The 15,226-nt window shown below is 40.4% G+C and overlaps 1 protein-coding gene across 2 annotated transcripts in view; it reads left to right on the top strand.

Moving 5' to 3' along the window:
• Positions 1-9,996, top strand: part of LOC106610930 (gamma-aminobutyric acid receptor subunit alpha-2) — a 38,789-nt gene extending 28,793 nt beyond the window's left edge. Inside the window, exons 8-10 of one of the 2 annotated variants that reach the window (XM_014210613.3) lie at positions 3,475-3,627; positions 6,844-7,046; positions 8,346-9,996. In XM_014210613.3, the coding sequence (XP_014066088.1) occupies positions 3,475-3,627; positions 6,844-7,046; positions 8,346-8,651 (662 nt within the window). In that variant the 3' untranslated portion in view covers positions 8,652-9,996. Of the gene's footprint in view, positions 1-3,474; positions 3,628-6,843; positions 7,047-8,342 lie in introns of both variants that reach the window. The other variant, XM_014210612.3, reaches the window with a different exon arrangement.
• The last annotated feature ends 5,230 nt before the right edge of the window (positions 9,997-15,226 follow it).

Here is a 15,226-nt window from a genome sequence, read left to right as displayed (position 1 = left end):
GACGTCTCACCTTAACCCCATTCAGCATATTCTGCTAGCGTTTATGCTGACCGGAGCGACACGGTACTTAAATACAGATACGCATACGGTCTGCCCACACTGTCTTAGTGCGGTAGGCAAATTATTCGGCTCGGTTACCGGACAGTTAACTTCTAATTTCTAACCTTACTCTAGGAGTTAATATTGACCGACAGAAATAGTACCGTTTGGCCTAACGGACTAAAACTGGAATTTATCCCTCACTGCTATCGACATAAGACCGGAGCCACTCTAAATAGCTTCTCCCAATGGAAAATGCACAATCACTTTGTTTAGATAGCAGGCTGTTTGTACAATTCTGTTTGCACAATTGATATATAGAATTTCACAGCAAAGTCCAATTCTATCTTAGATTCCTCACACGGGGCACCAATATGTCGTGTCTTTGGGGGTACCATTAAACTGAAGATATGTTTATCAATTAGCTCCCTGTAATTATTATCACGCGATTAAACTGATTAATCGTTTAATTGTAATTAACTAGGAGGTCGGGGCAACCAAGGAGAATATTCAGATTACAAAGCTATAATTTTCCTAATATAACTTTCCTTTACTATAATATTATATTCTATTATAGTATAGGCTGATTATCTCCTAGTTTAAATGGTGTATTTACCTCTAGTCCAGTCTCATTCCAAAACGTCGTAAATTGTTGTATCTGCACGAACCCAGTCTTTACTAAAATCATCCATACATCAATTGTCTTAAAATCATTTATTTACTACACTAAGTAATTAACAGAAAACATACAAACAGTAATTATTGTCACAAAGGATTGGTATCGGAATGTGCCCTACTGGCTAAACAGGCTGGTCGGCCTGTTGAACAATGGGTCATAAATGGTCAGCTGAGAAGTTTACACAGAGTTCATTAACAATTGACAATTGAAGGCTCACTCATTCGGGAACAATTGCAATCAATATATATATTTACGCTCAGTGTGTCGTTCTGATTCTTGTTGGAGAGTAGTTCTGTTTGGGAGTTTTGTCCGCGTTCTCTCTCTCTCTCTCTCTCTCTCGGTTAGAATGGATCTTTCAGAGCGACATTCATTAATGTCGTCATCGAATGGTTGCTTCGTTGGTCTTCGCGTTCAATGATATAATTTACTTAGCTGCAGACTAATAATTAATATCAAAAACTTGTTCTTATTCTGTCAGTATCGATAGTCTAAAAGTTAACCACGTGGTATGGTTCCCTTTCAGTAGAGGAATTGGAAGGTAAAACCTATTAGCCATGAGTGTAGGCCTGGTCTGAGGAAATGTAAATCAGGGAGTGTTTTATAGTGCCCATCGAACAGGCTGGTCAAATGACGCCTGGTCCTGTATATGTCCCTGGGGCGTGCCTATGACTGAGTTAGATTTGGTTACAGAAATACAATTCTATCACATTACATCAGTACATAGCATCTCAATGTCTTACAAAAGCTTTATCCTTATCAATACATTCCATACACCCATATGAGGCAAGTCTTAAACTGAGTCTATTATATAAACAGTTTTATGGTAATATGGCTATATTGTCTCTTCTGAGTATCACAAAATGGTACCAGCGGATCAGTTCGTAGCTGGATTCTTCAATTCTATGAGTTGGAAGAATTTCCTTTGTCTCTCTATGGGCCATGTGGCCAGAGACTTTCCTGGAATTTTAGAGTTTTTCTACCCTTTACACACAGGGTGGATTGTGTGCAAAAGGGAGAGGCCAACGTCATGACAGCTTTCACTTCTCTTCACGAAGATTGAATAGTTATGGGTCTGAATAAATAACGCTGTAGCCTACTGCCATTGCGGGTTTGCTCTACTTTCAAACTACCTGTGATTTATGTTGGCTGCTGTATTTAACATTCAGCAAACGCGAGCTTGCGCACCTCTTCAAATGATCTATTGGTATAAGAAATGCAACAAAACAAAAAAATATCCAGCAAGCTATTCTAGTATAGCTTTATCCTGCATGGGACGCCAAGAGCTAAGCAGCGTTTTTTAAGGAGAGGCCAGTGGAGCACATGTGCTTGCGTATTGCGCAAGAGACAGAGGCTATAAATTAGAAGCTTATTATGCATAATCCATCATTAATTATATAAATATAAGGCTGATACTGCATTGTAAATAAGGTATTTCTGTTTTGTATTTTTCATAAATTTGCTAAACTTTCTAAGAACCTGTTTTCACTTTGTCATTATGGGGTATTGTGTGTAGATTATGGAGGAACATTTTTAATTTAATCTATTTTAGAATAAAGCTATGTAAAGTAACAAATGTGGAAAAGTCAAGGGGTCTGAATACTTTTCGAATGCACTATACAGTATATCAATCTAGAACAGGATTATCTGTGATGAATGGAATTGATGGAGCAAGAGAAAGACTGCGAGAGAGTGCTCACGCGTGCACTGATTTAAAGCAATGATATTCGAGTGATAGTCTATTTTAAAACTATTCAGCTGCAATACAAAAAACATCTTTACAATTCAAAAATAAGGTGACCACTGAAAGCTAGATGGAGATGGGTCAATTAGATGTGCATTAGTTCTTTATATTATAGACAATGCTGCAGAAAATATAGTCCTACCTGTCACAAGAACAAAAGTTACCATGATGCGATAATAGAGATACGTGCATTGTGAACTGCCCTTCAATCTGAGATGGGCTGTCTCTCCCCACCCTGAGCGTTGATGATTCATCATGCAGAGGTCGTAGAGAAGACCTTGCATATCATTTAACAGTTCCATTTCACATCATGCTGTTCATATAAATAATTTACCGGTTTCTCGCAGTTATTTATCATGGGAAAAGGGAGTGGTTTTGGGCAGTAAATCATGGTAAATCTCGGTATGTCACAACGTCCACAGGTGGCGCTTCTCCCCGTTCGGGCGGCGCTCGGCGGTCGTCGTCATCGGCCTACTAGCTGCCACCGATTTCCTTTTCTGTTTCGTTTGGTAATGTCTAGTTAGGGTAGCACCTGTTTTGTGTTTCGTAATTAGTGGGGTCTGTTTGTTTTGTGTGTGTGGGGGTTGTGCGGGATTGTTTCGTGTCAGTTGTTGTAGGTTGGGGATTATTGTTTTCTTGTCCTTAAGAATACGTTACGCGTTTTGGCATTAGGGTTGCTGGGCTGCGTCCCGCTACATTCCTAGACTGTGTTTGTCATGCTTTGGAATTATTTTTTACCCTGCCTTGTCGGTTCGGTTCTTTGGACTTGCATTCCTCATTAAACGTGTTTCACGTACCTAAGTCTCCTGCGCCTGACTTCACCCCTCCTGCAGAACTACTTTTGACACGTTAACCGGGTTCCCGCCATTCAACCCTAGTCTAGACCAGTAGCCACTACTGGATCTTAGCAGAGACACCAAGCAGAGACAACAATCTCTTTAAACACTTGTGTAAAAAGATACAATTATCACACACATTCTCATCTGTATATTTTCTTCTCATTGTCTCTCTGCAGGTGAATACACTGTCATGACGGCCCACTTCCACCTGAAGAGGAAGATTGGCTACTTTGTGATCCAGACCTACCTGCCCTGCATCATGACCGTCATCCTGTCCCAGGTCTCCTTCTGGCTGAACAGAGAGTCTGTACCCGCCAGAACTGTCTTTGGTGAGCACTTCAAATCATCGCTTTCAAACACAATTATTTACTCATAGCAGATAGCAATTACTGCCACAAGCTTTTGTCTTCAGTCAGGCAGAATATGTTCTCCTATGTAGTCAAGTAAAACATATTCACTGTAGTCTCTGCTCTTTAGTGGTTAGGTCATGAGTGCTCCTCAACGGTCAGGTCAAACACATTGATGGTCAAGTCAAACACATCCTATGTTCCATTTTTCAAGCCAAACAACGCTTGTTAGATGGTCAGGTCAAAAACCTACCTGTTAATCTACAGTCAGGTTAAACACCTGTTAATCTACAGTCAGGTTAAACACCTGTTAATCTACAGTCAGGTCAAACACCTGTTAATCTACAGTCAGGTCAAACACCTGTTAATCTACAGTCAGGTCAAAAACCTACCTGTTAATCTACAGTCAGGTCAAAAACCTACCTGTTAATCTACAGTCAGGTCAAAAACCTACCTGTTAATCTACAGTCAGGTTAAAAACCTACCTGTTAATCTACAGTCAGGTCAAAAACCTACCTGTTAATCTACAGTCAGATCAAAAACCTACCTGTTAATCTACAGTCAGGTCAAAAACCTACCTGTTAATCTACTGTCAGGTCAAAAACCTACCTTTTAATCTACAGTTAGGTCAAAAACCTACCTGTTAATCTACAGTCAGGTCAAACACCTACCTGTCAATCTACTGTCAGGTCAAACACCTACCTGTTAATCTACAGTCAGGTCAAAAACCTACCTGTTAATCTACAGTTAGGTCAAAAACCTACCTGTTAATCTACAGTCAGGTCAAACACCTGTTCTTAGATCAGAGCCTGTTCAACATTTTTATTTGATTTGTAGTCACATGATGCACATAATGAAGTGTAGAAGCTCAGACTGAACTAGTCTCTCATGTAACCACCACAGAACTCCACTGCTGTAATTAGGGGTGTTAAATCTGACAGGGTAATTGTTTATGTATTTATTTTTTATTTAAACTTTATTTAACTAGGCAAGTCAGTTAAGAACTAATTCTTATTTACAATGACGGCCTACCAAAAGGCAAAAGGCCTCCTGTGGGGATGGGGGCTGGGATTAAAACACTACCAAGGCATCACAGACGAGGGGAGCAAACCAAGAGGCCACACTGACGAGCCCTCAGCATGCTTGTTACAAGAAGCCCAGTCTACCACAGAGTTAAAAAAAAAAGCCTAGACCCATACAGTATATCCCATTTGGACCTGAAGCCTGAGGTCTCTAATCTGGGGCTTCTATACACTCTCTGTCTGCTCCATAATGTAGATTCCCCTCATATAATCAGGGCGAATTATGCACTGGGGTTCCATGTATTCAAAGCCAGTCAGTACTGTATATTCACAGCCTTACTGATATAAAGATTATGTCCTGTGTCCAGTTGAATGGCTTAACATTATGGGAGGCCTTTTAATAGGTCTTTTAGTGGAGAAAATTCATGTATTTTAAGTGGCCTTGACATCAAACTACCCCTTTAGTGCTCATTGTAAACACAGACCACAGGCATATTAAGGATCACTTATTCTAAATACCCTTGGTTGCAACTAAACAGCCCCCATATAAAAACAACTTTAACCATTTTCTCTTTATATGCTTTGATTTTGGTTTAAATGATTGTAGAATAGTTTCTATACGTTTCTGCAATTTTAAGAGCTAGTCTATCCACTAATGGAACAGCTTTGTTTTCCTTTGGATACTTTTATATTATGAGCTCGGTCTTTCTTATTGTTGACATTTTGGGGTCAACTCACCATACACATTCAAGACCTGCAGGATTTTCAGTCTATTAACCTGTTCACAATTCTCCTTCAGTTTTCCAGTGCATCGAACACATTAATTACTATTCTGAACATGTTCAGTGATAATCCTCGTGAGTCACTCATTGAGACAGTATATCTATTCGTGCAAGGTTATTAAAGATTTCATATTCAGATACTCACTGGTAAATCCAGCCGTTTCTGAGGGGCCAAAGAACTGTGGCTGATTTCTCGTTCTCTTCATTGTGATTTGATACACATCTGCCTTCTCTCCCTTTCCATTCTTCACCGAAAGAATGAACAGGCGTCGTGAAGTTGTTAGGAATATGCTATAAAGGCACACTCTGTAACTTGTCTCCCCCTGTGGTAGCTAGGAATGAATGACATAAACAATTGCGGGCTAAAACAAAACAATTTCCTACAAATGTTGTTTGACTTTCTCCTGTCAAATATCTCACAAATACACTGTAACATGAAGGGCTTGATTCAATCCGTAGTGCTGAAGATCCGCGCTACAGTGCATTTTAAATTCAAAGGCGATGTTACCGTGTTCGCATAGATTGCATTAACGGTCAACACTGAGTATGTCGGATCAATCGGAAAAGACCTTTACATTTCAATCGCGCTATAACGTGGCCCGTTAGCACTATGGATCGATCCCTAAGTCTACCATCAGTATGCTAATAGATAACATTATGTCATGTATCATGTCATTTAGGTGTTAGGAATGGCTAGATAGGGCTTAACGCAAAGGTCATCTAAAGTAAAGTGTTTCTTTTAGAACTTGTTCCTTGTCTCTGTTTTATGATGTCTGACTTTGTGGTATTGTCCTGGTTAAATTATTAATGCAGGTACCACTTCCAGCCTCTGAAACACATCCCCACGGGCTGTTTGATCCTCGCAGTCGGGGGATTGATATTTTACCCCGTTAGCCTGCTTGATGTTGTTTGATGTAGTTTCATGTTCCCTCAAATGGAATGAAAAATGAGCAAAAAAAACATATTCGTCAGCAGCCATGTGGGAAAAAAACACATTGTTTCACTATCAGTGTCATCTTAGTCATAGAGGTTTGAAGGAGGAAATGACGGACAACTCCCTGTTTATTTATATGCGTGTGTCTGCTGAAAAAGTTCTCCAGGTTTGTTTGTTCTTTCTTCTTCTCCTGCAATGCAGTAATCTAAATGCATTTTTTCTTTCTGAAAATACCACAGAATCATCCACAAGAATAAGCTTTTTCAATGTGGATGGAAATACCATTGTCTTTTACACAATGGAAAAACAAGTGAACACAGTACTACAGTATTCTTACCATAGATGGAATTACTATTGTGAATCATTGAAATTAATTTACTGTCAACATTTTTGATCAGCTTGTGATCTACATTCTCTAAGAACTGTTGTCTTTTGGTTTTCTTGTCCTGTAATGACACAGGTGTGACCACTGTGCTCACTATGACGACTCTCAGTATCAGTGCCCGTAATTCTCTGCCGAAGGTGGCCTATGCCACGGCCATGGATTGGTTCATTGCCGTGTGCTACGCCTTCGTGTTCTCTGCCCTCATCGAGTTTGCTACCGTCAACTACTTCACCAAAAGAGGCTGGGCCTGGGATGGCAAAAGTGTGGTCAACGTCAAGGTAACTATGGCAACCACACTGACCACTGACAGTCACGTATTGTGCTTGGAGCTGCTCATTAAATTGACTGTCACATGCAATCCTGCATTTGAGTTAAGAACACTGCATCTTTATCACTCTACTGTATTCACTAACAGCAGTTTCCATTTGGTGATGTGACGAGGCATGTGTAAAACAAGTGAACAACAGATGTTAAGACGAATAACAATTTGAACAATATCATACATTCAGTTAATGTACAGATTAAATGTAAATGTAAAGGAAATGCACAAAAATGAAGCATAGAAATAGATTAATTAAACTCGAATCAAGCTGTCTAGTACTCAGAAGTGTTCGCCTCATTGAATATCCATGTTGAGATATTGAATCTAAAGCAGTACTTTATTAAAAGAGAGGGAGGGACGAAAGAAAGGAAGATAAAAGGAGATGAGGAGCTGCGTGTGGGTGCTTCAAACGCAGAGGAGAAAGGCAGAAAGGATCTGTGATCTCTCAAGGAAGAGACAGTTGATACAGTTAAGCCAGAGAATTATGTGACAGCAACAATCACATTCCGTAAGTAGTTCTGATTTCAGCTCATTCTTTTCCCAGCCTATCTGATAATTACACTTTCTCTCCACAGCTCACATACTCAGGGAAATGGGTGTGACATTGAAAGTGATGGCTGTGCTTTTACTTCAGAATAACTATTATTATCTATGCTGGTTGTAGCCATACATATATCCTGCCATAATACATATTTGACAAGTGGGGCCAATTAAAATGGTCACGAGAGACTTCAAAGAGATTCACACTCCTTGAGGACCTTAAAGGTACTGTACATTTCAATCCAAATTGATATTCAGATGAAACCCATAAGGTTTAACAGGCAATTTATCAGATTAGACACTTTTTTATGGTAACACATCACAGATGGTTAATAAGGCAGAATCATAATTACTGTGAAGTAGCTATAGGCTACTATACAACAGATGTGCTCCATGTTCATATCAGACTAATTATTACAGTGTCTCAGTGACATTAAAATCCCATTGTGAGGTATTGCCTCTCAAGTCAAGTAGACATGGAGTGTTGTACTTTTGATCTCCAGTCCCTGTCTGACACCTTGTTGAGGTGAGCTCTTAGCTGTGTGAGAGGTACTGAGAAAACAAACACCATGATCTAGTAACAATCAAACACTTGAAGGATCAGGAAGCTGTCATAACACTGTCTCAGAGTATCACCTCCTGCTTTTAGTGCCTCTCATTTTCTTGCAAACACCCCCAAAGTCTCTAATGTGTATTTTATTTCTCTCCTCAGCAGAAGAAGGAGGCGTCCGCCATGAAGAAGAACAACTCCTATGCCGTTGCTGTGGCAAACTATGCCCCGAACGTCACCAAGGACCAAAGTGGTCTGCCCACCATCTCCAAGAGCGCCACCTCTGACCCCAACAAGGCCAAGCCAGAGGTCAAGCCAGAGCAGAACAAGAAGACCTTCAACAGCGTCAGCAAAATCGACCGTATGTCCCGGATTATGTTCCCCGTGCTCTTCGGTGGTTTCAACCTGGTCTACTGGGCCACCTACCTGAACAGAGAACCAGTCATAAAAGACATGGTCCCATCCAAATGAGTACTAAATATTTATTTTGCAAAGAGACAGGACTCACTTTATGCTGCGGGCCCATGACTGAGGATCTGTGTGTGAGTTAGGCTACATGGAGCTGTGGCATGCACTGGAGTCAGTATGATTGCTTTCTATTGCAGGTGCATTCATTACAAGGAGATAGGCAGGTCAATTTGAACAATTTTCTAGTTAAATTGTAATTTATACTTGTAAAAGAGGTTAACATTAACTTTAAAGTGGTGTAAGGATTTTATATTTATATAAAGAAAGAAACCTCTGATGCTTTATCTAACTTCTGTTTGAGGTTCTGATTAATGAACCGCAAAGAAAACAACTGCCATGATTCAATCAACACGAGAACTAGTGACCAAATCCTTATTATAACCCTTTATTGAAGACTCCTGTATTAGAAAGCACAGACACCAATTTCCTGTTTTTGTTCCATTATTAACCCTCACCATGCCCATCATATCTTACATACTGTACATGTTCACGTTTGCACTTTTCTTTGTTTATTGGATCAATTCACACGTTGGAAAGAAATGTTGCACCATTTTTTTCGTCACACAGTGAACACAGGTACACACAAGTGAGTGTTGATCCTGTGGGTCCCTACAGTACACCGCTAGACTCACCATGAGTTCAGGGATGGATGAAGGTTCAATGTTCTTATCGTAGCTTTTGTAATGACTCACAGGCTCTAAGACACTGTGACAGAGGGCAGTGGATGGACACAAAGTGTAAGTGAAGCTTGCAGGAATGTACTGTGTGTCAATGTGTAATATTACCCTTATCTATCATAGATTGATGTTTCGTATTTACAGATTCATTTAATGACCTTTATCGAGTACGTGATTTCCTGTTTCCAATTTTATAAGCAATGTAGCCATCTTCTCTGATGTAGATCAAAGGACCCAAATACATCATGTTAAGTGCTTTACATTTGGTCATATCAAGTCCATCAAGTAACACTTTATTTAGTATTACATAGTTTGTTAACAATTAAGTTAATTCATGGGTTCTTATTTTTTTGTATATTTTGTGTGATTGAGGGCATCAAGGTTGTCTCTATTGATCACTCTTTTAACTCCATCATATGAGCCCATTTCTGTTTTAGCCATGGGTGAGGGCACTATGCCATGGCATTCCTGTTGTAAGTAAATATGTAGTTTAGTGGAAAATGTTACTGTGTTGTTCACAAATGTGGTATATTTAAAGGTGTGGCACAAAATAGAAAATAAAAAAATACATGTTTATTGTCACACACCGGATAGGCGCAGTGGTCAGCCATAGTAGTACAACTTACTGTATGATGATAATTCACACTATAAAATCACAATGTTTTTACTAATCAATGAATTTTGAACTTTTACTGGATGTCTGGAATTGTTGTTACTCTCATGCTTTGTCATGGTGATATTGTTGTTAAAATCACAGAAAAGAGTATTCTATTTTTGTTTATAAAACTCTGAGCACACAATCTGGTTCATCTCCCATTTTGAAGCTCTCCCCTTGAACAGAACAGGTGTTTGTTGCGGTGTCCCATGAGTTACCATTACCATATTAATGGCATTTCAGTTTGACATGGCAGCGATAACAAATAAAATCCAATGAAAAATACCTATCATGAGCTGTAACAACTAGATACCCTATGTTGTTGTCTTAGGTGATGAGCTGTAACAACTAGATACCCTATGTTGTTGTCTTAGGTGATGAGCTGTAACAACTAGATACCCTATGTTGTTGTCTTAGGTGATGAGCTGTAACAACTAGATACCCTATGTTGTTGTCTTAGGTGATGAGCTGTAACAACTAGATACCCTATGTTGTTGTCTTAGGTGATGAGCTGTAACAACTAGATACCCTATGTTGTTGTCTTAGGTGATGAGCTGTAACAACTAGATACCCTATGTTGTTGTCTTAGGTGATGAGCTGTAACAACTAGATACCCTATGTTGTTGTCTTAGGTGATGAGCTGTAACAACTAGATACCCTATGTTGTTGTCTTAGGTGATGAGCTGTAACAACTAGATACCCTATGTTGTTGTCTTAGGTGATGAGCTGTAACAACTAGATACCCTATGTTGTTGTCTTAGGTGATGAGCTGTAACAACTAGATACCCTATGTTGTTGTCTTAGGTGATGAGCTGTAACAACTAGATACCCTATGTTGTTGTCTTAGGTGTCTATTTATGTGGTGTTGTGGTGTCTCTCTGTCGTGATGTGTGTTTTATCCTAAATTTTATTTTTAATCCCAGCCCCCGTTCCCGCCTGAGGCCTTTTGCCTTTTGGTAGGCCGTCATTGTAAATAAGAATTTGTTCTTAACTGACTTGCCTAGTTAAATAAAGGTTAAATAAATAAAATAACAAATACAAATTCTTCAATGGTAATTAAGGGCCAAATTGTGGAGATTTTCCAACCGTAACATTTCAAATAGATATGGTACAGAAACGTTAGAAGTGACTCAATGCATGGTGGTGCATTGAGCTCCCCTATTAAGGATTTAGTCAGCGTTCTCACACAGTAGCCTGGAGCTTCCGTCTGATTAATCAGATAACAAGACATGTGAGGACATCCTCCTTTAAACTATTGGCTTCAGTTAAACAGACAGTAGTTATTTTTCACTTGACTTGAGGAGGACGTACACAGAGCCTACATAACACTGCCATAAGAGTGACATAATGCCTGAGGATTGATAATGTCATACTTATGCCAGTAGACATATAGTATGAAGCAGGAAAATATATTCAGAAAAAATGGCTGAATTCATAAGACTTTTATTTGAAGCTGCCTGAAGGGAAGTGTTAACCTAGCATGTCCAGTAATATGACCTGGTGTTACCAACCTGACCTCTGAACTTGCCTGTCCTTGACTGTTACTGGCTTCGTGCCACTTCAAGCCCGGGGGAGTGGCTGAATCACAGATCTTACTGAAGTAAACAATAATTTCCCTTACTGTACCTCACCAACACATCCTTTCATAAAGCATATATTTCATACTGTACAAAACCTCCAAATGCTCAAATTAAAGGGAAATGGAAATGTACAGACACACACACCTCCCTTAGGCAGCCTCAGCACTCCCAGAGCCAACACACGACAGTCAGCAGCAGGACATCTGGCGCCCAAATCCCAGCGCTCCTAAAATCCTAACACTGCCGAAATCCCCACACTGCTGATACCCCAACACTACTGAATACCTAGTGTCACTGAAATCCCCACACTGCTGATACCCCAACACTACTGAATACCTAGTGTCACTGAAAATCCCCACACTGCTGATACCCCAACACTACTGAATACCTAGTGTCACTGAAATCCCCACACTGCTGATACCCCAACACTACTGAATACCTAGTGTCACTGAAATCCCCACACTGCTGAAACCCAAACACTACTGAATACCTAGTGTTACTGAAATCCTCACACTGCTGAAACCCCAACAGTACTGAATACCTACTGTAGTGTTGCTGAAATCCCCACACTGCTGATACCCCAACACTACTGAATACCTAGTGTCACTGAAATCCCCACACTGCTGATACCCCAACACTACTGAATACCTAGTGTCACTGAAATCCCCACACTGCTGATACCCCAACACTACTGAATACCTAGTGTCACTGAAATCCCCACACTGCTGATACCCCAACACTACTGAATACCTAGTGTCACTGAAATCCCCACACTGCTGATACCCCAACACTACTGAATACCTAGTGTTGCTGAAATCCCCACACTGCTGAAACCCAAACACTACTGAATACCTAGTGTTACTGAAATCCTCACACTGCTGAAACCCCAACAGTACTGAATACCTACTGTAGTGTTGCTGAAATCCCCACACTGCTGATACCCCAACACTACTGAATACCTAGTGTCACTGAAATCCCCACACTGCTGATACCACAACAGTTAGGGTGATAGAAGATACCAGACTATTGTCTACAGTCGAAATTCTACAAATTCTCTGACGCTTTCACATGCACTCAGGGTGCCTTCAAACTAGACAAACTGATGCGTAAAAATGGAACAACTCAATGTTTTCAATTGGGGCAGGGCCTATTGTTGTGTTGCTCTGTTCATCAGAAAAGTTACAAGGACGTATCCGTCAACCAATTGAAAAGGTAGAACAGCGTTTTACAGAATCATTTCTCCCCACCCCACTATGTTTTTATTTGAAGGCATCCTAAAGCATAAGGACAACATACAGAAGTATCCAGGCTCACAGACATATACTCTACACAGACACACACTAACACATAACCCCTCTATGTCAGTACAGCTTACATTTGTCCACACATACATACCATGCCACCTGGCCTTCAGGGGAAGCATAAACTCTCTTTCCTGATCTATTTTAAGGTGGGCCTCTAAAGGCCAGCCCATTGCCAGTGGGCAGAACTGTCGAGTGTCATTAGAACTTGTATCTCCACTACCGCATCTCACTGTGCCCCCTTAACCAGTCAGCCTGTGTCTGTCTGCAGATTTCAAGGTAGCTTGTCTTTATCTCCCTGCTATATGAGCTCAAAGGCATGGGTGCCTTAGACTGAAAATACACAGTGGCTTGGAAAAGCTCAAATACGTGCTGGTTACAGTAGTAGGGGCTTGTCCTATCAGCTTGATGTAAATCAGGGGTGTAAAACTCAAATCTTGGAGGGCAGGGTGGCAGCTGGTTCTGTTATTTATTTTTCATTCCTGTCCAATTAAGAACTAGGCATCCATTTGGGGAGAGTTAATAACTAAGCAATAACCTTGATTGATAAATCAATTTGGGGGTCTAGGCTGGGTTACTGAAAAAGACTTTGTGACAACTGTTCTGTTAGGAAGGTAGAGGTTGGAAAGTTAATGAATGGTTTCTGTGTGCTTGTTTGCACAGTCTTCCTGTGTGCAAAAATGTAACAATTAAGTAGTCTTTAGATTTTGGAGCATGAAATGAGTCCACTGTATTTCTTCCTATATAAATGTTTTTCTTTTTGTGGGGAGGTTAAGGTGAACTTAGTCCTCCAATAAAGTAAGTTACATTTCACTGTATGGTTTATGCACAGATTTGCTTAAACTGAGGTGAGGTCACATGAGTTTACCACAATCACAGCACCAACCACAACAAACCGTAGCATCCACATAATGCACAGACTGAACACAACCGCAAACCTCCATGACCACAGTAAACATCCATACCGGCCACACAGCGAAAACAACATCAGCGCAGACCACATACCAAATGTAATTCTGCCTCAGCTCTCTTTGTCGACAGGCCATAGACACAGTGCAGTATGATCCATTTGGGACAGGATCCTGCCAAACATAATCAACAGACTCCTTTGCCAGAGGAGACAAACGATCCAAAGATGAGTAACCATGGCTTGAGAGAGCTCAATGCAGTTTGTCTGTTTATGTACCTCCTACCCTCTGCCTAGCCCTCTGGGAAACCCTTCTTTTGAAGAAAAAAAAAGTGTATGAAACCAAACAGAAAATTCATTTTAGTAATCAACATCAAATCTTTGCCTTTTTGTGTGAAAACTGCAAATGTATTCAGAATATGCATCTATATAGTCTCTTATGTACTTTATTTGTAGCCAAGGTCATAGCAGAGTCGACTCATTTAGATTAATTAGGCCGTGGAGAAGTTTAGAATGTGAACTAAGACCTAGGCTATCTACCTTCCCTCCCTCTTGCCTTGTACTATCAGTCGCTTCCTCCACCCTACTCTCCCACTTCACAATTTTCTCCTTCTCAGCTTTCACCCATCTACTTCTTGCCCCTCTAAAGGAGCCTATTAGAAATCAAGGTAGTCTGAAGTTTTGTTCAGAAATAATATTTAATATTTCCTCTCTGGAGATGGGCGTTAGGAGTTGCAGAAATGCAGACTTCATCACGGTCTTCCCGAATACATGGCTGTCAGCCATTTTACCCTGAAGTTGAGAATGAATGGAATTGGACTGCGTTGGTGTTTGCATGTGAGGCTTGGCTATCCTGGTATAGAAAGCATAAAGTATTATATTTGAATGAAGTCTTCTCTCACAGGTCTCCTAACGGGTTCACAGAAAGACAGCTCTGGTGAACAGAGAAAAAGAGGAAACAGTGAAGGAAAAAACAGGAGATGTGAGATTCCCTTTTAAAGGTACACCAGTCAAGCTGATCAGGGTGTTGATACAGTTGCCTAGCAACAGAGGATAGGTCTGAAAGTAAGTGAACACCCCCTTTGAGTTGGGATTGCGTGTCTGGATTATCATAGGATCATTTCATAAAATAAGACAGGTGAGAGGCAAAAAGTCAATCATCCAACAGAGAGGCTTCACTTTGACTGCTGAGTGGGTATAGAATAGTCCTCCTAAGACAGCCATGGTGATGTCAGCTACTCTTCGGTCTTCCTCTTATCTTCAGAGGACTCGTTCAGCCTTTTATTTATCATGGCCTCCCTTTCAGGGTCATCCTCAAAGGAAATTAGACATGCATTAAGATGGATGGTTTTTTGTTAGAACATGCATCTCATTGGACCATTGGTGTCAGAACCATTTCAAAAGCAGATCTGATTTTCTATAGGAAATCACTGTATAGAGGCACGTAAACAGAAAAGG

The sequence above is a fragment of the Salmo salar genome, chromosome 09, assembly GCF_965601325.2.
Source record: "Salmo salar chromosome 09, fSalSal1, whole genome shotgun sequence".
Lineage (NCBI taxonomy): Eukaryota > Metazoa > Chordata > Actinopteri > Salmoniformes > Salmonidae > Salmo > Salmo salar.
The sequence above is the reverse complement of the archived record's forward strand: the minus strand, read 5'-3'. Positions and strand labels throughout refer to the sequence as shown.